At 30.7% G+C, this 24,346-nt stretch overlaps 1 protein-coding gene across 4 annotated transcripts in view; it reads right to left on the bottom strand.

Moving 5' to 3' along the window:
• Nucleotides 1–24,346, bottom strand: part of LOC105839907 (FH1/FH2 domain-containing protein 3) — a 147,942-nt gene that overhangs the window by 25,728 nt on the left and 97,868 nt on the right. For 3 of the 4 annotated variants that reach the window (XM_036283573.1, XM_036283576.1, XM_036283574.1), the window contains 7 exons: nucleotides 21,359–21,417; nucleotides 11,965–12,032; nucleotides 8,316–8,421; nucleotides 2,495–3,005; nucleotides 2,027–2,289; nucleotides 1,365–1,496; nucleotides 658–994 (listed from right to left, as the gene is read on the bottom strand). In XM_036283573.1, the coding sequence (XP_036139466.1) occupies nucleotides 658–994; nucleotides 1,365–1,496; nucleotides 2,027–2,289; nucleotides 2,495–3,005; nucleotides 8,316–8,421; nucleotides 11,965–12,032; nucleotides 21,359–21,417 (1,476 nt within the window). Of the gene's footprint in view, nucleotides 1–657; nucleotides 995–1,364; nucleotides 1,497–2,026; nucleotides 2,290–2,494; nucleotides 3,006–6,481; nucleotides 6,512–8,315; nucleotides 8,422–11,964; nucleotides 12,033–21,358; nucleotides 21,418–24,346 lie in introns of those variants that run through there. The other variant, XM_036283575.1, reaches the window with a different exon arrangement.

Here is a 24,346-nt window from a genome sequence, read left to right as displayed (position 1 = left end):
TTTTTCACGTTTAATAAGAAAACTTTTTTAATAAAATATAGATAATTAAATTGTTAACAATTAAATATCCGTTAACTAATGTTTTTAATGTTTATAATAATTATTCATTAAATCTCTAAATGTGAAAGAAATCTAAAACCATTGATATAGAAAAGAATAACGGTAATATTATTTTAAAAGAAAAAAGGAAAAACTGAGAAAAATTGTTTTTTCTAAAATTTCCAAGAGTTTTGTTCGGAAAACACTAACACTGCTAACAATTAATTATGTAATTTTGGAATATCAATGTATTTGTTTGCGAAGACAATTTATATATTAATAAAGAGGATTTATATTTGCTTATTATGTTTAATTTTTTACTAATCTCTTTCTTATTAGTCATATTTTAAGAATCTAATTATTTTAAATGTTTTTTCGTATAATAAAGATGAGTTTGTAGAGACAGTAGAAGACAGAGGGGGAGAGAGAAAAAGAGAGAGAGAGAGAGAGAGAGAGAGAGAGAGAAGAAAGAAAAAAAAGTCTAAAAAAACTTTATAAATGTTATAAAATTATTAATAGATTATTATTAAATATAAAGATATAGAAGTAAGATGAAGAAAATTAAATCAACCGAGCGGTATGCATTTGAAATAAAGGTTGCGCTTTTCCCAAAATTACCTGGAAACTTTCTCCTCCACAGGGCTGCTAGGTATAAGATTTTGTGCTGCCAACTTCTGAGTGAGATCCTTGACGGTTCCTTCTCTCTTAAGCTGTAGAACCACTCGACGATCCTCGTCTTCGTCGGCGTGATTACTCTCGTTGTACTCGACACCTTCGTTGGGACTTTTGCCGTACCATGGCTTCTTCTCCTCCGAGTCGAGCTTGTTCGCGGCATTCATCAAGGGCGTCAAGTCTTTTCTGCTGTTCGTTCTGGACAACTTGTTCGAAGGAGAATCAGCGTTCCTCTCATAAGAGGTACCGTTTGTATATCGCAGACTATTTGTTGCGAATTGACCTTTAATAGCAGAAAATTAAAAGTATTTATTGTAACATAGAATATCTTCTCGTGCACGTTGTTTCAAATAAAAATGCGAATAATAAAAGATCATAAATGATATATTTTATTAAATCCGTCTATTTCAAGAAAAAAACTTTATTTAAAAAGCTAATATTTCTGAAAAACTGCAGACACGTTCTAATATCTATTTTTAATCCGTTTAATCTGTGAATAAATGTATAAAGAGTGCAATTAAATAATAGAACAGTTTCTATTCAACGAAAATCATATTATTAGTAATAATCAATAAGTAAAAATAAAATAAATTAAGAGTAGAATGACAAAAAATACTTATATAAAGCATTTGAAATGATTTCTAAATACTCACTTTCCTGATCATCAGTATGACCAAGCGAAGCTCTCAAATTTGCAGTAACCTCTTGTTGCTCTCTAATGAAGCTCCTCTGTCTTTCCGCGCGTTCTCTTCGTCGTCTCAACGCTGGAGTAACACCAACATCTACTGAAACATAAAACAATGTTTCCTCCATTAAAGCAAATCATTTACGTACATCTCTGCGCTTTACATGGAGTACAATTTAATTTATTACAAATAAAATATTTCTTACAATTTTTTCGCAAATTAAAAAAAATGTAAATTAATTTGCTTTCATCAGTCATCTTGTATAAAAATAAAAAATGGTGATGAACACATAAATAATTTTTCAAAACTCAAACATATTAATGGATTATATATGCATTTTATAATGTAAATCGCAATATATTCAATCGCGTCATGTGACACAGTCTTTGTATAACGCTTTAAAGATTTGATAAAGCATTTGTGTTGATTGTATATTACGTCTTCAATGAAATGTTAATGTGCAAGAAAGCGATTGTACAATCTCGATAAATAATTTGTCAACATGAGAATTTTATCTGTAAGTATTCAAATACTCATCAATGCAATCAAACTGCTGACGAATCATTTAGGACATTTGTTTCAATTTCTTAAATAAAAACCAAGTGCCAAAAGAAAAATCAGATGATTACCTTTATTCTCTTTGTAACTGCCGTTGAGTTGAACTTCGCCCAGATGACTCTGCGAACTTTGAGAACTACTTGATTCATCATCATCATCTGGCAGGTTTGAGTTTAAGGTATTATTCAGTGTGCTCACACCTAGAGAATGATTTAACCGTGGACTCAGTCGTGCATTCAAAGACATCGATAGAGGTGAATTACCCGTCGAATGCCTTCGAGACTTTCGTCGTTCGTGAGAATCCACTAGAGACTTCCGGTTTCGTAAAGTTTTCCTACACAATCAATCAGAAATATTTAATCAGATAAAATAAAGCTAAAAGATAGAATGTTTGTCAATATATGGCCCTTTCTTCTAAATTACATATTTTTACATTATCCAAAAAAATTAATGTTAATTAATTTGAGATCGAAGTTATATTAATAGAAGAGAAGTTATATTAAATCGTATTACATTGAATCCCAAACTGTAACACTTGCCTTATATTGTCATCCAATTGGCGTATAGGCGAACCCCGGTCGCCATCTTCGTGATGCAGCACCGCTTCGTAGATTTGAAACTGTCTAAGCAAGTCGAGATCTGTACCCTGTTTCGACATGTACCTCTGAACGACGCCCTCCATACCCTGTTCCTCGAGGCAGTCCACTTGATCGTAGTATGTATCTTGATCGGGAATACCGTTCAAACACTTGTTGATCAAAGTCGTTGCGTATATAAGCAACTCCGTGTCGGCGGCATCATAATCCTTCAGGAGTTTCATAACGTTAATCCACGGTACCACGCCCCTAGCCAGATCGACCGCCCTTACAGCCCTGACCAACAGCAGACTGTTTGTTTCCACGTATTCCACAAACACGAGCAGTAGTTTCAACGCCGTCTTCACCACCAGCCGAAAACGACTAGCAATTAACGTATACAACCATTCCACGGTCTGCCCATGTTCCATCACTCCGTTCATGCCGTCGACGTACAGCATCACCTGGCCGAGTGCTGCATGAATGCAAACGAGTTGCGAGATTAAACACGGAGAGCGAAATTGTTCCAGACAATCGCGTATAAAGAGAGAGCCTTTAGCCGTAAATACACCTTGCCGATGGATTTTATGGTCTCTCAAACAACATAAAGGCTCAAAAGATTTCCAAGGCATTGGAGAAAAAGATAAGTAAAAGGTTAAATAGTTTTTAAAATACGGTTTGAAACCAAAACTTTAAATGATTGGTAAAGGTAAAATTCCCTTTTTATACACATAAATGATCGCTTCTCTTTACAGCTTGCTAAATAAGATGTTTTTGCAATATTTTTTCCAATTAATTATTTTTCGCATTAATCGATATTTTTTGCGCAGGTATTTAAATCTTCCCGATGATACTGTATACAACCATTAATCTTGCCTTTTAATTCGCACCGTGGCGTCTCGCTATTTTTATCGGAACGCGAAAATATAAACGGAAACGTCGGAACGACGACCTCTGCCGATGTAGATGCGCCACGAGAAATAAAAGTCCAACCGTCGTTGCAACCGATGCGAAACCCATCAATCTCGGCCCGATCCAGACCGATGTTACCTATTTTTTTATACTATGCTTCGTTGTTTACGAAACTGATTTCCGGCTCGTCCTCGGGCCAAAAACGCAGGCGGGCATGACTGAAATTTAACGGGTAAATTCCATCGATCGCGGTTCGTCGGTTTACTCAGATTTTATACTAGATAATATTACGGACAAAAATGTGCTTGCGTTCACACGTTATCGCTTAAAACACGCATATTCCGGACGAAATATCCACTCGCTTTGCCCTAAATAAATTACGGCGCGCTTGGCGTGTAAAATGTGCAAAAAATGTGCAAGAAAGCTGCTGCAAGCATTCATGCACCGCAGGTAGAAACCGAGCTTCGACCGAGATTAATTAAAAACAAGAAAAAAGTCGGAATCTCCCTGCTTTGTCGAATAATAGTTGCACGTGAATTACGCACAGCAAGAAAATAAAATGCAACACACAAAAATGCAGGTCAACTTACGCGCATGAATCACATAGCTGATGTTGCACTAACAAAATCGTATAGCCAATTAATCAGCGTTTGTAAAATAAAATATATAAGTTATTGTCGCGACAAATTCTCAAATCCAATTTGGCTAAATCGATCTTGTTTGCGAGAATGCTAACAATGTTTAATTTTCAGAATTACACAAAAAACGTCAGAAATAATATTGATAGAAAAGCACACAATTTTTTGCTCCTGTTGTTTGCGTATGCATTATAATCAATATTTAACCTATGCAAATTTGCAGCTGCATAGTGCAATCCAATTAAACGAGGCTTTTATCTCGATGAAAATGAGACTGTTTACATATATTGATTCTCCAATAGAATATCATCAAAATTCTAGTACTTGCGCGGTTATGTCCTTCGTATCGGCGACGCATGCCAGCAATGACAATAATCATAAAACGATTTAAGCACGTCCCACCAGTAAACGTTAATTTAACCGTTATCATTACACAAACCATCAGTTATAACGTGGCATCTAATTAAAAGCATAGATATGTTACTTGTGTCGCGCGTAATCAAAGATAATCAAATATTATTGTATTACAGTAATCTTTAAATAAGAGGCATTATAAAATTTAAATAGTCTGTAATAATGATATAGCTTTATTAGTACGAACTAAAGTATCTCTCTCTATTATAGTAAATAATTTTTCATAATAAAAATATAGAATTGTAAACTGTAATAATTTATTTTTTATTTCAGAAAATCTTAAATACAAGATTAAACTATAAATATCAAAACAATTGTCAGAAAGCATATTAGCAAAAAATAAAGGACATAATATTGAGCTGGCAAATAAGTATTTTAATACAAATAAATTACAAATATCACAAATAAATATTTTACTACAAAAACTTGGCGCTACTAAACCGAATAATTTGCCATCTCTTTTTTTTCTTTTGTGCATGCATCTGAATGTGTGTGTGTGTTTTTAGTATATAAGTTTAGGTTATAAGTATATAAGTTTAGTATATAACTTAGTTTATAAGGAAGTGATTTTTAATATCTTAGCCTTTTATGCGTGCGTACGTTCAAATGTTTCTCTTGCTCTTTCTCTTTCTCTTATGCATGAGTATATAATGTTATACGTATTATTTTAATATATAAATTAGTTTATAAGAAAGCGATTTTGTATTAAAACAAATTATTCGGTTTAGCGGCGCCAAGTTTTTGTAGTATAATATTTATTTGTATCAAAATATTTATTTGTAATAATTGTAATTTATTTGTATTAAAATACTTATTTGCCAGCTCAATATTATGTCCTTTATTTTTTGCTAATATGCTTCCTGACAATTGTTTTTTACAGGCGCGCAGCAGCCTCGCATCGGCGCACAGCGCACAACAATCAATAATTTAATACTAAAGGATGATATTTATAGTTTAATCTTGTATTTAAGATTGTCTTAAATTTATAATTAAATAACCTTTGTAGTTAACAAAATTGTATCAAAAGACAAACTTAAGACAATCTTAAAGCCATATCAGCCTAGAGATTAAAATTGAGATTGAATTGGAATTTGACCATTCAAAGCAGAGTTAAAGAATATTGATTTTGTTCCTAATTGGTTACATTTCAATTCAATTCCAATATCAATCTCTAGTCTGATACAAGCTTAATGAAAAATCAAACTATGCATGCCAGTCAAAGATTAAACATCTATTTTTATAGATTGGCGCATATTTCTTCATATTATTATTTTTGTAGAGAAAAAATTAATACTCTCATTGTGTAGTATTTATTCTTAATTGGCACAAAATATTTACATATCATTATTTTTGTAGAAAAATTAATTTGTGTAAATACAATTTTTTTTTTTATATATGTTACTTAGATTGAATTTGATCAAAAGTTTTATCTTGGATTTGTAATTTTTTTTGTTATAAAAGAATATCACTCAGGTTGAATTTATCAAAAATATTCTTGAATTTTGTGATTTTTTTTAAATGCAAAAAACATACTTTTATTTTTATTATTTTTTAATAGCGTTTGGTATATTACCTCACTAAAGTTTTAAGTATGTAAAACTATCGACATTAAAGAGAAAATACTTAATGAAAATTTCTTATTATCAAAATATTGAAACATGAACATTGGCCATCTTTCACAACTTTTAGGGAAAAGATGGCCATAGTATTACAAAACAGTTGACTATACATTTTTATGTACTTAACATTTATAGAATAATAAAAAAACTTATAATTTTATATATTTAGTTTTATTGCCACATATTATTACATATTTAATTTTATTTTTAATATTAAATGTTCACATAAGTTTAGGATCAATTTAACTCATTGTCATTACTAAAAAAAAGGAGGGGAGGGAGGCAGGTATAATATTTCAAATTAAAATATTAGGTGCACAACTTAATTCTTGTCTTTTTTAATAATATGTATATACATAAACACTTACCCCGAAATGTCATGGGCTATCTTGCCCAAACTGTGAAAGAAAGATAATCACAGTATTTATTTAAAAAATAGAAAAGGAAATAAAAAATAGAATTACACATTACAATTTATATACTTTTGTTACGTGGGTAACATTCATTGCGACAGCACAACTGTAATTTATTCGACATTATGGCAATTTCTAATAAACACGTAAAAAACTTTGCAGGCAATCGAAAGTAAAAACGTGATGTTGGCATCCATAATATCGTTATTTCGAATAGTATACGCACATAAACTACAATAAATATCGATTATCTTTGAAAATAATTACAAGAACACATTATTTAAAATTTTATTACTTTTATATCTAAATATATCAATAAAATATAAATTTAATTATTTTTTTTTTAAACGTCCTTCTCCAATTTGTAATTGCAATAACTGCAATTTTCGTACTTGCTACCGCTTCATTATAGATTCCTCGATCCGCTTTAGCTCCCTTTAATACAGAGACGAACGTAGCGAATGCATTATGAGATTACAACATGAAATTAGCGCACTCACTCGCGTATACTAAACCGGCGGTTTACGAAGTACTTAAACACCGTTCCAAGACACCACACTCAAAAGGCACGATCAAAGAGCGCCATTCATAATTCGCGACGCATCGCGGTTTGACGAGTAGTTGCAAGCCACCGTGGCTCCCACGTGTCGACGCTTTCGTGAACGCGGCGCGTTAACGCTTGGTGTCACCTTCTCCCTCGCCGTACTTTTAGACGATAATATCATCGTCGCTGCGTCCTTCTCGGAACAGCAGAGACGAGGATGTGGATGCCTTGCTCGTTAAACGTTAGCTGCATTATGCCAGTATTATCTTATCGTTACTTGCGGCAAAGTCGGACCGTATAGAGAACCCCGCGTCTACCACGAAATCTCGATGTGCATGTAGGTATCCCGGCACCGTCGCGTCGTTCTCTTAACTCAATTTGCGGGTCCGTTTACGATACGACTTTCCCGCCGTCTAATTGGATGCACCGATTGTTGCTGCTCTATCGCGGAAGATAGAACAATCGTCTCTTGCTATTATTATTATTAAATCTTGTTAGCGGTACGCCACTACAATAGCTAATTACAAGTTATAAAAATTAATTAAAGGTTTTAATAAAAATTGTAATTAATAAAAAAAGTATCTGTATATAAATTAAATACAACGATATCGAAACAAAAGCTGTTCTAGTCGTCATAACATGCATTATCGATAAAAATGCTTTGTTATTGTATAATTGGAATACATACAATTGGGAATATATTTTGATTTATTTTATAAAAAGATTATGACATACACACATACACACACACGTGCACGCACACGCAATCATCACTTAACTTTCATAGCGTTATTAAAATAATAACGCAAAAAGCAAATAATAACAAAAAATAAATAAAGGTTTTTAATTAAAAACATTAATGTAAGTTATTAAAATATAATGTAAGTTGTTTCTGTCAATACAAAGCTCAGAATACGTATTTTTTAATATTTTTCATCTAGAAAAAAAGTACAACATTAAAAAAACTGTATACATGTATATATATTTAATCTATAAAAGATTTTTAAGTTATAAATACATCAAAATGCTTTTCATAAATAAACCGCATACAATATTCCTAGAAATATTATTTAACTTTTACGCTTGTAGAAAAATTTCAATTTGTTTTGCGAAAATGAAACTTTTATCGATAATAATAAGAGAATAGTGTTTAAGCAAGAAGAGGTCTAGACGTTATTAAGGTGGAGATAGGTATTAAGGACGTAGTTATCCTTCAATTTTATGACAAATGAATAAAGTACTCACCTCGTAAAATGTAATTTTGGTAATTCTGATCGGCTTCGCTGCTGACTTTGATCAGGCAGGCAAGTCCGTCATTTTGCACAAACTCGTGCACCAGATCCTTGTCCTCCTGGAAAATTGGAATTTGTGATAAGTCAATTTAATTACAAGTTAACGAGGCGATATTAATCCATGTTGATGTTCTAAATAGGAACAATTTGCAGAAATGTTTCCCTAAGGGCTTGAACGTATTTATTACAGCTACGCTTTTCATGTCGGAACAAAAAGCTTTTATATAGAAAATATATAAAACTTGAAAGACTATCGAATTATGTGTTAAACGTAATGCGTAACATTACGTCACGCATGCAATTACTTTATATTAGGTAAAACATATCAAAGAAAATAATTAATAGTTCTTAGCTCTTACCTATTGTAATCACTTATTAAATATTAATAATTTATATAATAAAAAGTGACATTATAAATATTTATTCAATCTCCAGAAATTCAATTTTTATATTGCTCTTCGAACAATGTTAATTCTTGATTTATAGCATCTTCATGCTTTTACATATTTTTTCTAGATGTACGCGCGCAAGCTTTCTAACAAGTTGGAAGAAAAACTACATAGAAAACATAGAAGAAGAACTAATATAGCTGCTGATATCCGATCCTGACAGCGACGTCACGGCAGCGTGATTTACCTCTACATTACTATCTAAGCCCAACCCGCTCTACCGTGCAGCCGGGGTTAAATGGAATTAGTTATGCCGCTTCGGGCGCAAAGTCGCGGGCATAATGGAAAATCTACGAAGTTTGATTAAACCCCCTCGTTTCCAAGGCGCCGCGACGCCGGCGCTATGGCCGCTTGCGTTCTAGTCGGACTCTTCTCTTGGTTCGCGTACTTCGATGTATTCTTCCGTGGTTCCCCTTTCTCACTTCTCTCCCGCCAGCCGTGAGACGGTAGAAGTTTACACGGGACTTAGGCGCGACATAGACTCGATTAGCTCGACGGATTAAGAAACGAAATTGAACTCGTACCGATGCGTTTCCTCAATTTCTGTTCCGTGAGAGAAACTTGAAACTAGCCGAAAGGGGAAGGCCAAAGGGGAGATTCAGTATCCGCAAAGGGAAGCATCCCGTATCCGGTGGAATCCTCATGGAAGCAATTATGAAATACACGGTTACACGACGTCCAATGACCAGATTAGATACGGGGCGGACGTGCAATTGATTTGCACGACAGTAAATTCGATTAGCAGTACGGATTAACAACGAAGGATGTGCAAGAATATGAGGGATACGTGGACGTGATGAAGACTGAACCCCGCAATGGCAATAATCGGAAGAGAGGATCGTTAAATGCGAACAAGATTTAATTAATTCTTCATCCTCTATCACTGCAAGATGAAATTAAAATTTGATATTCCTAATAATATCAGTCTTTGGAATTATAAGTGATAATAGAAATATGCGATAAACTCGAAAGAGAGAGAGAAAGACTATACTTATCGTGTGTGTATATATGTATATGTATATCTCATTTACTACAAAAATAATACAACTAAAAAATTGTAACTTTTTTAATTATCTGAAAAGAAAATTTTAACAAAAATTTAATACACACTATCTAAAGAAATAATAATATTTTTATTCTTCTATAATCAGTAGATCAAATTATTATACAAAGGTCGCATTAAAAAAATATTTTAGTAATTTTAAACATTCAAATTAGAAAGTTTTGTTTTTTTAAATTATGTTGTTACTGTAGCAAATGTCATGCATGCGTTATTTAGTTTACAAATAAATTAATCATAAATGCTAAAAGGATAATAAAATTAAATATATTTCAGCAAGAAAAATGACCAAAAGGTATTTTAATTTACGCTACTTTGTAGCAGACAGCAATAATCTTTCTTGACAAGAACAGTAATATTGATGATGTAAAAAATTATAGCGGAATAGTAAAGCTCTGTTACACAGTTAAAAAGAAATTTGTAAAAATAATTATTTAATACAATACAGGAAAAAGTAAAAATGTATTTATAAGATGTAAAATTATTTTACTGACGTAAACCTTTATTTAAATAAAATTTTATCTCTAGTAAATAAATCAATTAATAAGAAAAATGAAGTATGTTTCACAGAAATGTATATTTTATCAAATCAATTCTTTTTATAATCAATAAATATAAAAAAACATTCCAAATGACATTTGCTAACTAATATTTCGATTTTTCTTTAATTAAAAAAATTTATTATAGTTTCTAAAAGACTTCAGAATAAACATATTTATACTCTTAAATATTAAACAACTATTAAAAAAATTATTTCCAAGTCTTTATAACAAACAAAGAATTTAAGATAATATAAAAATTCGAGTATTTCAATGTAATAGTTCTCTTGGTCCTTTATGTTCTTTTAGTGCATTTAAAAACGCACTAAAAGAACATAAATGTTTAAAATTTAAGCAATAACAAATAATGCGAATGCAGACATATGTGTATCACATCTCAAAGTATTACCAAAAATTTAAAAATATTATAGCTCTATTATTATGTTTTAGTATTTGTGTTAATGTAAAACTGAAGCATAATTCTCTTATAAGTTTAAATATTATTCAATTTTCTGTTTGCTTTCATATATAAAATGTGATTTAATAGAATAATCATATAAGAATTATATTAAAAAATGGCATTACAAATTAAATTTTTTAAATATAATCTTGAAATTAAAATCAGTTATTCACTAATAGAGAGTAAAAATTAGCCTGAATGCCCTTTCGATGTTTATATCAGTAATATATGCGCTTTCATTGATAATGTGTACATTAATTCTGATCAATAAAAATATATCTTCTTAAGAGAAATCACTGAGAGACAGTGATTACTGTTAATAACACTATAAATCAATAAGATGTCTCTGATTCGGATCTAAAAAGATAAACATCATTAATATTCAAGCAAAAATTTATTTAGATTTGCTGGTTTAAAAATTATTTACCTAAAATTACAACAAAATAAGCTCATTTTCACTGTAAAAAAGTTTTTCGTTGTTTTCTTCTTTACAACGGTTTCAGGGCCAAAATGTAGATTTCGCAATCACAGTTTTTTATCATAAATTATATAAATAAATAATGTTAATTTTCAGTTTTTTAATATTGATAATATTTATTTAGTATTATAGAACTAAAGCACCCTTAATTAAAGATAGGTATTTAAGAGCAAGTAATAATAGTATTTATATTTTTTATATGCTGTCATAATTATCACACTATAGATTTTAATTTAATATATATAGACGCCTAATTATTTCACGCAATTTATATAACGCAGATAATTTACAAAACCAAATATTATAAACAAAATCATCAAAATAAAACTATCAGTTTAAACAATCAAATATTTAATTAAACTTTTTATTCATGCTCAGATCAGTTTTTTTGGAAAAAGAAAAAAATGTACTTCAATAAAAAGTAAAAAAGACGCATTTGCTCAAAACATCATTCAAATATTTACTCGTCGAGCAAGTAACTTCGCGCAAAAATATCTGCTCAACTTCGTCGCATACGCCGCAACTACTTTCCTCATCCCCCCAGTTCTCTGTACATTCTTTCAAGCCTTCTTGCGCGACCCCGCTCGTTCTATCTCATCGCGAATTGTAAACCCACCTGAAAAATCTGCTTGAGGGAGAAGAGAGCCCGTCGCAGCTCGCGGCCCTCGCTGTTCAGCAATTTTTCTGCAACAGACAAGCAACACGCAACCATTTATTATAATAATACCGTATGCGCGCCGTCGTCGTGGGCCGCTCGCGCGCATTGTTGCGCGAGTCCAGGGCTCCTTTTTGCAAAGGACCCCATTTTCAGATCATGGTACTTAAAGCGGCCGTAATGAAGAGGCCGCGTTTACCATCTAGCCTCTTCCATCGCGGCAATTCCATGCGACCGCGCACGCGTGTACCGCTAATTTGATATAAATTGCCGTCAGATTATTAAATCCACCCCTCGGGCGAGACCGGGAACCTTTATCATCCGAGATTAATTTTAGTATCACCAAACAAAAACAACAGGATTAATGAAATGTCCATGTTAATGCTAGCCCAGCAGCGGAAAAATGTATCGTGATAAACGTAATAAAGTGGCTAAGCAGATGAGTATTATAATTGGTACAATTAATAGAACTTTGATAAGAATTAAATTTTTTCTGGAAAAGTCCCAATGTGTGGGTTTCATTCAAACGTGTCAATATGTAAAATGTCAAATCAATAAAATACGTTTTAAAGAGAATTCTATCTCTTATTTTATTTTACACCAGTACAATTACAACAGTACAATTTTTAAAAAGATTGTACTGTTTCAGTCAAACTTGAAAATTATTATATTTTACCACACATTTTTGATAAATTTAATCTTGACAAATAAATATTTTAATACACATAAACGATGTTGATAATCTTCACAAAGCGCTATTCTCAAATTTTACATTTTTTCACCGACCCATGCAATCAATAATGAACAAGGCGAATACGCGCATATTCAACATATTCTCAGGAGGATTCGTGATTCCATTGAGGAGTTCATCATTTCTACTCCCCCTCGAATGGATTTATTTATTTGAATGAAACAATCAAACAAGCACGCAGTGCACAATTAAACAGAGGTTCGCAATTAAGTCCTATTAATTTTGCACGTTAAATTCCCAGTCGAAATCTCCATTCCATCTCCGCGTTCATTTTTTTCCCGCCATCCGGCGAGCGATCCTCTTCCAATCATGACCTACCGATTCACCGTATTACTAATAATTGAATTCCATTTCATCGGTGGTGTAGGACAAATTCAATTTGCCGGCCATACCGGAATTTTCTGAGTCTACTGCGGAAGTTCGTGGGATAGTTCGTCAGGGCGATGAAAAAAAGGAATGAGTCTAGTGGAACGTGTTATCGTGCAAAAGCGCGGAAGCGCCAATATGCTGTGAATATATGCGGTGGGAATTTTACCGGAAACAAGGCGAGAAAAGTTGGACATGTCGATACGACGTATTATACGTGAAAAGCATGCAAAATTTTTACGCTTTTTGCTAAGTGCAATTCATCGTTTTTTTCTCTTTCGCTCTATTTTCCTCTTTTTGTGATATTTCTATACAGTTTGATCAAAAATAAATAGAATCTCTTAATAACGTATAATATGCAAAATATCAATTATTTTTTACATTCAATTCTTTACTATCTATCTTTAGATCATTTTTAACGTCATTTTTTTCGACTACATATTCGTTTAGATAAATAATATTTGGACAACAAAATTTAATCTTCTCTCTAAAATAATTTAGCTTTCAAATATAAAATATGTGTTTAATAATGACATCGTTTATGTATAAAGATACTGTCCGTTTATTGCGGCCGCATCTCGTTTGCATTTTTTACGTAACCACGCCTTTTCATCTGCTTAAGTCACGGTTTGCGGCATGGCAAACCCAATTCGCGATTTCTTTCGCGGAAAAGAAGAAGACCCGGTGCGACCGCATAATCCATCGCTATCACGCGATCTCCAAATGCATAATGCATGCAGGAGAGAGATAGTCCAAGAAGAGAAGTGACGGGAAAAACGACCGAGAAGGAGACAGAAGAGAGATATGCAAGCAAAGGTAATTAGGAGTTCGCTGCAGGGTACGCGAAGGAATCGGGGAGAAGGATGACGGCGAGAAAGAGAGAACGAGCAACGCGTCTTCTAAGAATAGCGGTCCCAAGGCCCTGGGGCCTTGGTCCCTCCGTAATCAGTGACCATATAAGAGAGACAGAGAGAGTGAGAGAGAGAGAGAGAAAGAGAGAGAGAGAGAGAGAGAGAGAGAACAAGCAAAGGTCCTCGTCTCCCTGTTCGACCCTTTTTGTTCCGTCTCTCTATCTCCGCGTGGTATCTTCTTTTCACTACTAAGCAACTTCAGCAACTGCACCATAATATGCCATTGTCGCTCGTAGATCTTCTTTAAATTTCAGTTTAATTTTCAGTTTGAGTAACATTAGGTCTTAAATGCTAAATAATATTATGCTACTGTAGACAATAATGTACCAAATTGTTTTTGGATTAGAGCTCCAGTTGCATCTGACAGAAGAGAAATTAAAGTTTTATAAATTTAAAATGTGCATACTTATATCTATGCTACATTTCCTCAAAATCATGCATATATGTTTCTAATTACTTCACTACTTTAAAAATATTCGACGATATTTATTATTTTCATAGAAGACAAGAAATTAATACTCACTTGAATCGTTATTAGTGAGACATCTCTATACATCCTCAAAACAAATATAGTTGCAAAAATCTAATATTAAAAACATAAAAATCTATTTTACTTGAAAAACTATATTTTAGATAATTATTTGGAGTTCTATTAAAATAAAGAAAAATAATAAAATTGATTAGATCAATTATACATAAACAAAAGTATGCAACATTTAATTTAAGAAATGTAATGTGATAAAGAATTATATCACAATATTTGAATAATACTATTATCATGTATGTACTATCTTTAGCCATGACTGTTTACTTCATAAGCGATACCAATTGGCACATAACACTTAACATACAAATTATTATAAAATATGTGTAATGGTAAACATTATAAAAATAATGTTTATTCTTAATTTTAATGTTTGCAATATTTTTACAACAAATACTGTAAAAAATTAAAAAAGAGCTTTTGTTTAAAAAATTTATAGTTTATTTTAATTATATAAATATTTGCAAAAGATTTGTAGATATCTCTATTCTTACAAATAACTGATATATTAATAATCAATTAATAATGTAAAAAATCTATAATAATTTACTAAAATGTAACCCAGTTTGTTACACTATTGCCAGATTGCTCGGTGTAAGCGAAATTTGAATCCGTGTGTCGCGTGATATATGAAAACGTGCTCTCGTGGCACACCTCGCGTGCAATGTAATGCGTCCGGTTAACCGGCTAGCTGCGGAATATTTGTATGATCTGTTCGCGAGCGAAATAGAATAGCGAAATTATTCAATGTAATATTTTATTACTACATAATGAGTACACTTCGCGTACATTAATAGGAGAATGAAAGGCAATAATAAATGAGCAATAGGTCGCGATAACAATAACGTTTTCAACAAGAACATCCTATATCAATGTATAACTATACAATGTAATGATTATTATAAAGAACTTTAATATTTATTTACATATGTATTTATACATAAGCGGAATAAATTGCTCTCGCATTCCTTTCATTCATCTGCCAAATTTTATTGTTATAAAAAATTACATTTTTAACCATATAATCATATGTTGTTAATGATTATTGTATTAATAATGTGATAATAGTATTTATTATCTTATTGTTTTATCTGATTATTTAGATCTAGTTATTTTTTTGTTTTTTGTCATAAATTATATAAGATATTTATTTATTGCAAAAATATAAATTTATATTAAATGTAAAAAAACTGTATATGACAAAAATATAATATAGATAAAAATATTTTAATTATACAGAAAAACATTACAAATATTAATCTTTTATTAACTTCTCTTTACCTAGAAGAAGAATCTCTCTTCGGTAATAGCTTTTCTATTCCCATTTGAGTTTTCTGAGATATTTTTGTCATTTGAAATAACCTGTACGTATTCAAGCATAAATAAAATCCGCGAAATATTCTTGCAATACAAGATCATCTTTGCTCTTCAAAGACAACTACGTTAGGTCACACAGAAAGAAAAAGGAAAGAAGAATCAAAACGAAAAAAGACGAATTTCACGAGGTCCGGAGATACACGAAGAACCGTTAAAATATGTAAAACGGCACGGTCCACTTTGGCTTCCGCTCCTCCCTCTGCCCTTTAAAAATTTTTTTTTGCTTATTTTGTACCTTCGATTATCTGCCTCCACCGCCTTCATAGAGTTCAATGAACCAGGATACAGAAACCGCAGGTGTACCAGACATATGTGATTATTCGCAAAAATTTTGTTCTCTGCGATGTGTGTGTGTGTGTGTGTTTAAGATCAACAATACATTTAAGCAAGATTTCCATTTATTGAGCAAATTTATCATAAACATAAAATATGTTAACATACTGCTAACTTTTTGTCTTGATAGAGATTTCAAAGAAAAATGCAAGTTGTATTAATATCAATAATTATTATATTATAAGAAATTAAGCAAATATTTATTTTCAATATGTAAATAAATAAGAAAGTTTTGTACACATCTAAATAAACTTTAAAAAGTTATTAAAAAACAATATTAATTGTTTGTTGTAAGAAAATTATAAATTATAAAAAATAAAAAAACTTTTAAAATTTATTTTAAAAATTGTAATAAAAATGCGTTAATTTTTAAATATTTTATACATTGTAAATATACACTGTTACATTTGAGAATGTATGGCAAAATAATAATAAAAATACTTTCATTACAATTGACTTAGTTATACAAGCAAGTAGAATTAACAATTAGCAATGTCTACTGGCAGGAAACAGCACTGACAGCTGAAGTAATCCCGTAAGAAATCATTTACATAGTGGGGCGCAAGGAATATCTTTGCTTATTTTCAAGAAATTGATGTTAGCAAGTCAAATAAGCTCGTCTGAACATCTTACAGAAATGTTTCTCACCTTAAAGAAAATAATGTAACAACATTAAGAGACCAAATACAGAATACAAACATATTTCTACATACATTATTATAGTTTTCAAACAGAAAGCATTTTCATCAGAAAATTAATTAAGGAATAAATTTTATTTTATTTAAAAAATTTAATAAAAAAAAATAAGATTTGTAAAATTTATATAAATTTTAAAAGCTTGTAAAAACTTTAAATGCTTAAAATATTTGCGTTAAATCTTTAATATGTTATTTTTAAAATGTATTAACTTTTCCAAAATAATAAAATGGAAATAAAATGGATTTAAAAATGAAAACGTTGCAAAGTTGTAATTGAAATGTGTAATTAAGCTATTAAAATCCGTTTTAAAAATGTAAACAGAGCCTACAAACACTGTTTCATTACGAGGCATTAAATCGCAATAATTGTAATTCAGGCGCGATAAGATTTAATCAAAATAAGGTTATAGAAATAATAAGTTCTTTACAGAATCTATTATCTTTGTTTCCACAAAATTGATATATAACAAATCATCTCTCGTTTATTTGAGAAAATATTTGCTTTAATGCATTTAGCGTAAAATCCAAATACAATAATTCGAAAAATCTCTCATCGCACGAATTAATTTTTTGTACCATTTTCATTTCACTACGCTAAAAAACAATAATCGTCAAAAACATTTTGTTTTCGAAAAGAAAAATCATTGATTGAGTTGTGTGTGATTCACTGTTATTATACTTTAATAATAATCGTGCTATATATTTAGTGCTATATATTTAGTGTTAAATATTCATACTATGCATTTAATGCTTAATATTTGATACAATCATGTAACTATTACAAATTTAAAAAGATTAAGTATACAAGTTCTTATTAATTACGTTAGTCTGTTATTTTTTGTACAAAATTTTTGGGGGAAAACAGAAAGAAAGCTAATTTAATAGTATTTCTTAAATATAAAGTCATTTTAATTATGTTTCCTGGTTGTACTAAATTATATTTTCAAAGTTCTATTAGAAGAAAAAATTAAGCATTCCTTAAAAAAATTTCATATTTACGTATAATATTAAAGAATTGAGATATAAGCATAACAATATTTGGACATTTTTAAACTATAAACTAAATAAAAAGAACAGTTTTGCTACAATATCTAAAAATGTAACTGAATAGAGATCTAAAAATAATGTTGTGGAACCATAAAAATTATTATGAATAACTTTCAAACATAATAAGCTGCAAAAATTTTAACATTTTAGAAACTATTGAGCGTTGTATATTTTAATAGTCCAAATTATTTTCAGATCAGTTAAATTTTTAGATACTTTAGCAAAACTGTTCTTTCTGCGTAGAAATCATTTAGTGGTGAAAAGATCAAACACAGATATGGGTATTTGTCGTTAGTTATTGTAATTCTAATAACGATTTTTGTAACGCTACAGATAAAAAGAATGTAGAACGAAGAAAGTTTTTATTCGACATTGTGTGATTAAGTACCGTCTGTCATAGTCGGTGATGGATGGTCGCTAAGCCACGATAAAGGATTAGCTTGATTTTCGCAGGTACAGGGTTCCGCACTCAACGGCGTAGTCATTACTTTGCTAATTATCAACAGGCAATGAAGCTCATTGTTTGCGACATTATATGTATAATTATATTGTGGTGTATATTTAAAAGGTATTCCGTTGCTTGATTGTGTATTGTAAGTTTAATTAGGCATTCATTATTTATTGTTTCTATATCTGTTCACACAATTCAGATCACAAAATTTTAAAGTAAAATAATATAAAAAAATAATATTAAACGTTTATTGGCGTTTTTAAAAAAAGAGATTTAGATTATTATTTTAAAAGACTAAAAAGACATCAATAATAAATCATGTAAAAATGTAATAGTTTATTTTTTTTTTTAAGAACACATTTCTATAATATAGTTTGTTTAAATAAACTATTTTACAATATAATATTTTATAAATATTAAATTCTTATTTTTAAATTGTATTTTAATTTTATATTATTATATATTATATATAATTATTATCATTATATATATAATAATTATTATATATTACAGATATGTATATAAGTATTTAATTATATGGTTTTATATAAACATTATAAATTAGACATATTTTAAACATGTCCTCTCTGTTAAAATAAAAAATATAAAAACTAAAATAATAAATATATTAAATATTACAAGTTTAATTCATAAACTATCCTTTTAACTTTTAACATTTCTATTAAAAAATTGCCTAAGGACACTCCATAAAATAAATAAAAAGTTTTAAAAAAATAAATAGCAATGTGCCATTAAAATTTTCACTTTTCTTAAATATAAAAACGAAATTAGTAATATAATATTACAACTTTTCATAATCGTAATAGGCACGGGTTACTTATCCAACTTAAAACTTATTACTTTCCATCCCTAATTAATTATATAAGTGTTTAATTATGTATTAATTTCACTTTCAATATTATAAATAAAGAATTAGATCATAAATTTAAGCATTAGGTATTTATCGCCAATATCTTATTGTCACTTATTATTTTTCAAAAATTTTACAATTTTTTTTAATTAGTTAAAAATTAATGTTTTTTTAATTACAACAATTTTTAGTTACATTATATACTTTTAAATAATTCATGTGTATAATTTTTATGGTTTTAAATACCTACGTTCCTACAAACACACTATTAATTATATATGTGTTTATCCGTCAAATGTCATCGATCGGACGCAACGTCAGTATCACAATCAGTATAAGTTATTCATATTAATGATATACGGTCCCTATACATTTAGATCTCTTGGTGCTATGATGAATTAAATGTACGTGACTATTCACCCACAATCATTGATTGGTAGCATTGTCAGTTAGGTCGCTATTGTTGATGAACCGAAACAAGTAACCTCACAACTAGAATATTTAATCTAAAATATATTTTATTATGAAATATATTTTAGAATAAATATTCTAGTTATGAGGTTACTTGTATATAAAAAAATTATTTTCTATATATAATTAAAAATAATATTAAAACATAACAAATATTATTACATAACTGTAAAAATTACTTGTATTACCTATAGGAATGTATAATAAATTAAGAAATGTACATAAATTAATTAAATAGCATTTTAAAAAATTATTCATAAACATTCTTTTATTTTAAAAAGTTAATTTTGTTAATGGAGATGTATTTACATTGTACTTTTCTATAGTTTATAAAATTTTAATTTAATTTTAATTTATAATATTATAAATGTTCTTTTATAAACAAGCTTAATAAATAAATTTCTACATAGAATCAATTTAATAATTAAGTAATTAATAAAATAATTAAGGTCTTAATTATTTAAAAATAATATGATAAACAGATCAATATATCGAGCCAAGATAAATTTTCCTAATACAATATAATTTATTCAATAAACATTATATAATTATAAACGCGACTAAAAAACAGCTGTGTTAAAAAATGTTAAATTTCAAAACGTTTTGACTATACATCTTCAGTCATAATAAATTACCAATATGTATAAACTTAAACATGAATGAAATAACGCAAACGAAACTATAATTAAACAGTTAAAAAATGATGACCATTGGATAACCATAAAAACAACGCATATCGTATCAAAATGTGTCATAACAAATAAAAACGCGAACCAATAAATAATACAATTAAAAAATTTGAATAATAAAATAAAAAATAATAAAATTTTTCCGCAAGTCGGTTTTCATATTAAAAGGACAGAATAGATAGTCAATGAGTCTTGTCGATAAATCTAAAAGATCAAAAACAATGGAATACGTGTTATGAATAACATAAACTGATATGCGTATTGTAAAAAACTATAAACTTATATATGTTGATCCCATATATTAAAACACAATATTAAAACGAGCAACAAACACACAGAGTATTCGACAAAGCGTTAAAGACAAGTGTAACGTTCGGTAGTCAGAGATAGAATTATTTAATTTGTATACATTATTTATTTAATTTGAATTATTTATTATTTAATTATTTAATTTGTATTACATACATTAATTTGTATACATTAATTTGCAAAAAATTTTCTGGTTAATATATAATTTTATCGCTATTGTTATATTTAACAAAACAAAATTACTGGGATACTCGGACAATAAAACTTTTTATTTAATCTCTTCTTATACTCATTTGACTTCATATTATTATCATTATCAAAACTCAATGATTCGCAGCATCAACGTTACAGTTAGCAGAAGGTCGCCGTTGTCGGTGAACCGAAACAAGTGACCGAGTAACTAGAACGAGACTCGACCCGACGCTGCCAGTTAAGGGTCGGGGAATCAGCGCGCGTGGTCGCCACGGATGATCCATCCAAGTGGATCGTGGGAGCACGTCGAGATTTAAATCAAGAATCCACGATGGTGGTACTCACCTATGATGGTGTGAACCCTCACGGACAGCTGGGTCCTGAGAATGATCGCGTTCTTCCGGCTGTAACAAAAAGAATAAACAATGCCGACCGATTAGTATGCGCGTCGAAATGCTGATTGCTGCGCGGGTTACATATTAATAGGTAATTAAAGATATGGAGGCGGAGGAGACGAGAAAGGCCCATTGCCCTACTGAAACGCGCTATTATTCATTCCGTCGCGGATGGATGCTAATTAGTTACGGCCGCGAATTAATCGCGTTCGGTAATTACTTAATTAGGGCTCGGCACGTCCTCTTTAATCCGCGTGCATAGTGTGCGAACCCTAACAAATATGTTCCTACGGTAAATACCGCCACGTGTGTATTCTCAAATCTAGATTTATCAATTTTGCAATTATAATGCAGTCTTTGTTCTGACATAACACGATAACCTGGTAACGCAGTTGTTTTTCGCATCAACAAAATAAATAATTGATAGCATATAACCTTACCGAATCATAAAAAACCAACGTTTGTTCCTGATTACATTGAAACGTTCGAAATAAAAATAATCTTAATTGGAACTTCTTTTTATCTTTTAAACGTTCATATAGAATACTTTTAGATTAACAGTTAAGCAGTATTAATTGTTGTAATGTAAAAAAAAAATTAATTTAAATTGATATAACATTATTAGGCATTTTGTGACTAAAAGAAAAAATTACAAAACATATTAAAAGTTTTTTCATTGAACAATATCGGCTCTACATAAATTTCTAATTGCCATACAACTAGACAAGCTAATTGGCTTTCGGATAGGAAACTTCTGGAGTGGGTTATTCCATGAGCGTCCCAAGAGTTCCCTATGGAATAGTCAAGTAGCGACGAACTCATCATATGACAACTGTGGAGTTTCGCGAGCGTACAATTCACAAAAGGAAACGTTCATCGATTTTGGTGTAAATGTAGCTTCACAATACATGCTCCAATACATAAATTGGGTTAGAGTGGCGCAGTTCGACTTCCCCGTGCATATCACCTCACCTTGAACGGCGCGAACTTTAAGGCCCTGCGAACCTTCCCACGCCACGTCGCTGAGAAACCGCGACGACCGTATAGACAATGGCTTTCAGAAAAAGAGGGGGGAAAAAGAGGCGACGAAGAGTCGTCGGCATAGCGGCGGTGGTGGCAGCGATGGTGGTGCGCGGAGGTAAAAAAAAAAAGTCGGGTATACGCTCGTTAATAATGTTTCCGCTCGTTAAATGAGGGAGTTAGAATGCGATTACGCGCCCTGAATTTCCCACGAATAATGGCGGCTGTAGCAGTATGTTAGGCGACCCCTCTTGAGTGTCAGCAAAGGGCATGAATATAGAGTGCAATAGGACAAATTTAAAATGTGGTATATAAGTAATATTAAACGTTTAAAAAATATATAAAAAAACAAGAAAATAAAATTCTTTTAATGATAAAATATATTTAATTATAATTTCTCGCGTTTAAATATGCTAAATAAAACATCAGAATAATTGTAAGTATAAAATTATAAGATATCGCGTGTTAGAAGGTATTATGAAAATAAGTAAAACGCATAAAAAGTATAAATACAAGATAAATGTTGATTAATAAATTAATTTATAATAAATAAGAAAACCAATTTATCTAATGCATTTGCTTAGCACTTAGTAGTAAATATAATATAATTAAAACGATGGAATCTTTTAATGACTAATTGGTAGTTAAATAGAAAAATTTATAATGGTATTCTATTATTGGTTTTTTATAGAATTAAATTACAGAAGCAGATAACAGCTACACATGTGGATTCATCGAGCGATGTAAGAGCACAAGTATATTCTCTAATAAAATATACAATATGTACAGAAAAACTGTAAAACATTTAAACGCTCAATGTTAAAATCATCTGAAATATTGCCAAGGCTAATTTTTTTTCTCCCTTTCAACTCTGAACATTGTGAAATATTTGCTCGAGAACATTCTGCTCGATGCACCATGCTGAATGATATATCACCAGGCAGCAAAACAAGCAGCCGCCGCAACGCGATGTTGCTCCAACGGCAACGACCGCAAAGGGTTAACAAACTCCAAAAGAAAAGGTTGCACGAATAAATTAAAAAGTTTCAGGCACGGGGCCAAGTTCAATGCCGTAATATTGGCCCGGGTATGCGTGTTCCATTTCCACGTAAACATTCACTTGCCATCTTTTGCTCTCACCGAGTCGCGATAATTCCTCCTGCAGGAATGCAACAGCAATTTACAACGATTATCTCACGGTAAATATACAGCGAAATGTTTCGGTGTCGTAAATGCCGTCTTAATCTTTCCGATCTTACGATTCGATTATCATGTTGCAATGACTAAGTGCTTATAATTTAAGAAGAAATTTCAGTTTTGTCATTATTAACGTCAAGTTTTTAAAAGTAAGAAAGATTATTTCACAACAAATAATTTTTTCTACAATATAAAATTTATAATGACATAATACTTATATATGTCTTATAAATATATTCCAAATTTAAAATTTATGTTATTCTTATCGTTCGTCAAAAAATTATAACATATTCAAAAATTCAAAAAGTCGATAATTTAAAATTGTATTTGGTCCATTATATATTTATATTTAATTTATTTGTTAGAGACAAAGAAATGCGCTCAAGACCGTCGATGTTTTCACGTACACGAGAGCGCATGATTCAAAATGCCTTCTCGAAATGGACGTCGTAACTTTCTCGAGGAAACAACGAGCGGTGTCATAGAGCACAGGAGGTCGTCGAAATCTACCTGAGAAGAGCCAGAGAAACCCTCATGCAAATACGATTTACGTGGCTACCGCTAGTCTGCCAGCAGCAAGTGCACCCTCGGGAGAACGAAAGCGAAGCCGAGGTAACGTTCCCGGCAAATGGAATGCAAAATCCTGGACGGCGCGAGCGCCTGTGGGAACTTTGTCGTGCCATTGGGCGACGAAAGTCTCCGGAGTCGAAAGGATTTCCAA

This window comes from Monomorium pharaonis, chromosome 2 (assembly GCF_013373865.1).
Source record: "Monomorium pharaonis isolate MP-MQ-018 chromosome 2, ASM1337386v2, whole genome shotgun sequence".
NCBI lineage: Eukaryota > Metazoa > Arthropoda > Insecta > Hymenoptera > Formicidae > Monomorium > Monomorium pharaonis.
Note: the sequence above shows the minus strand (reverse complement) of the source record. Positions and strands in the feature narration are given on the sequence as shown.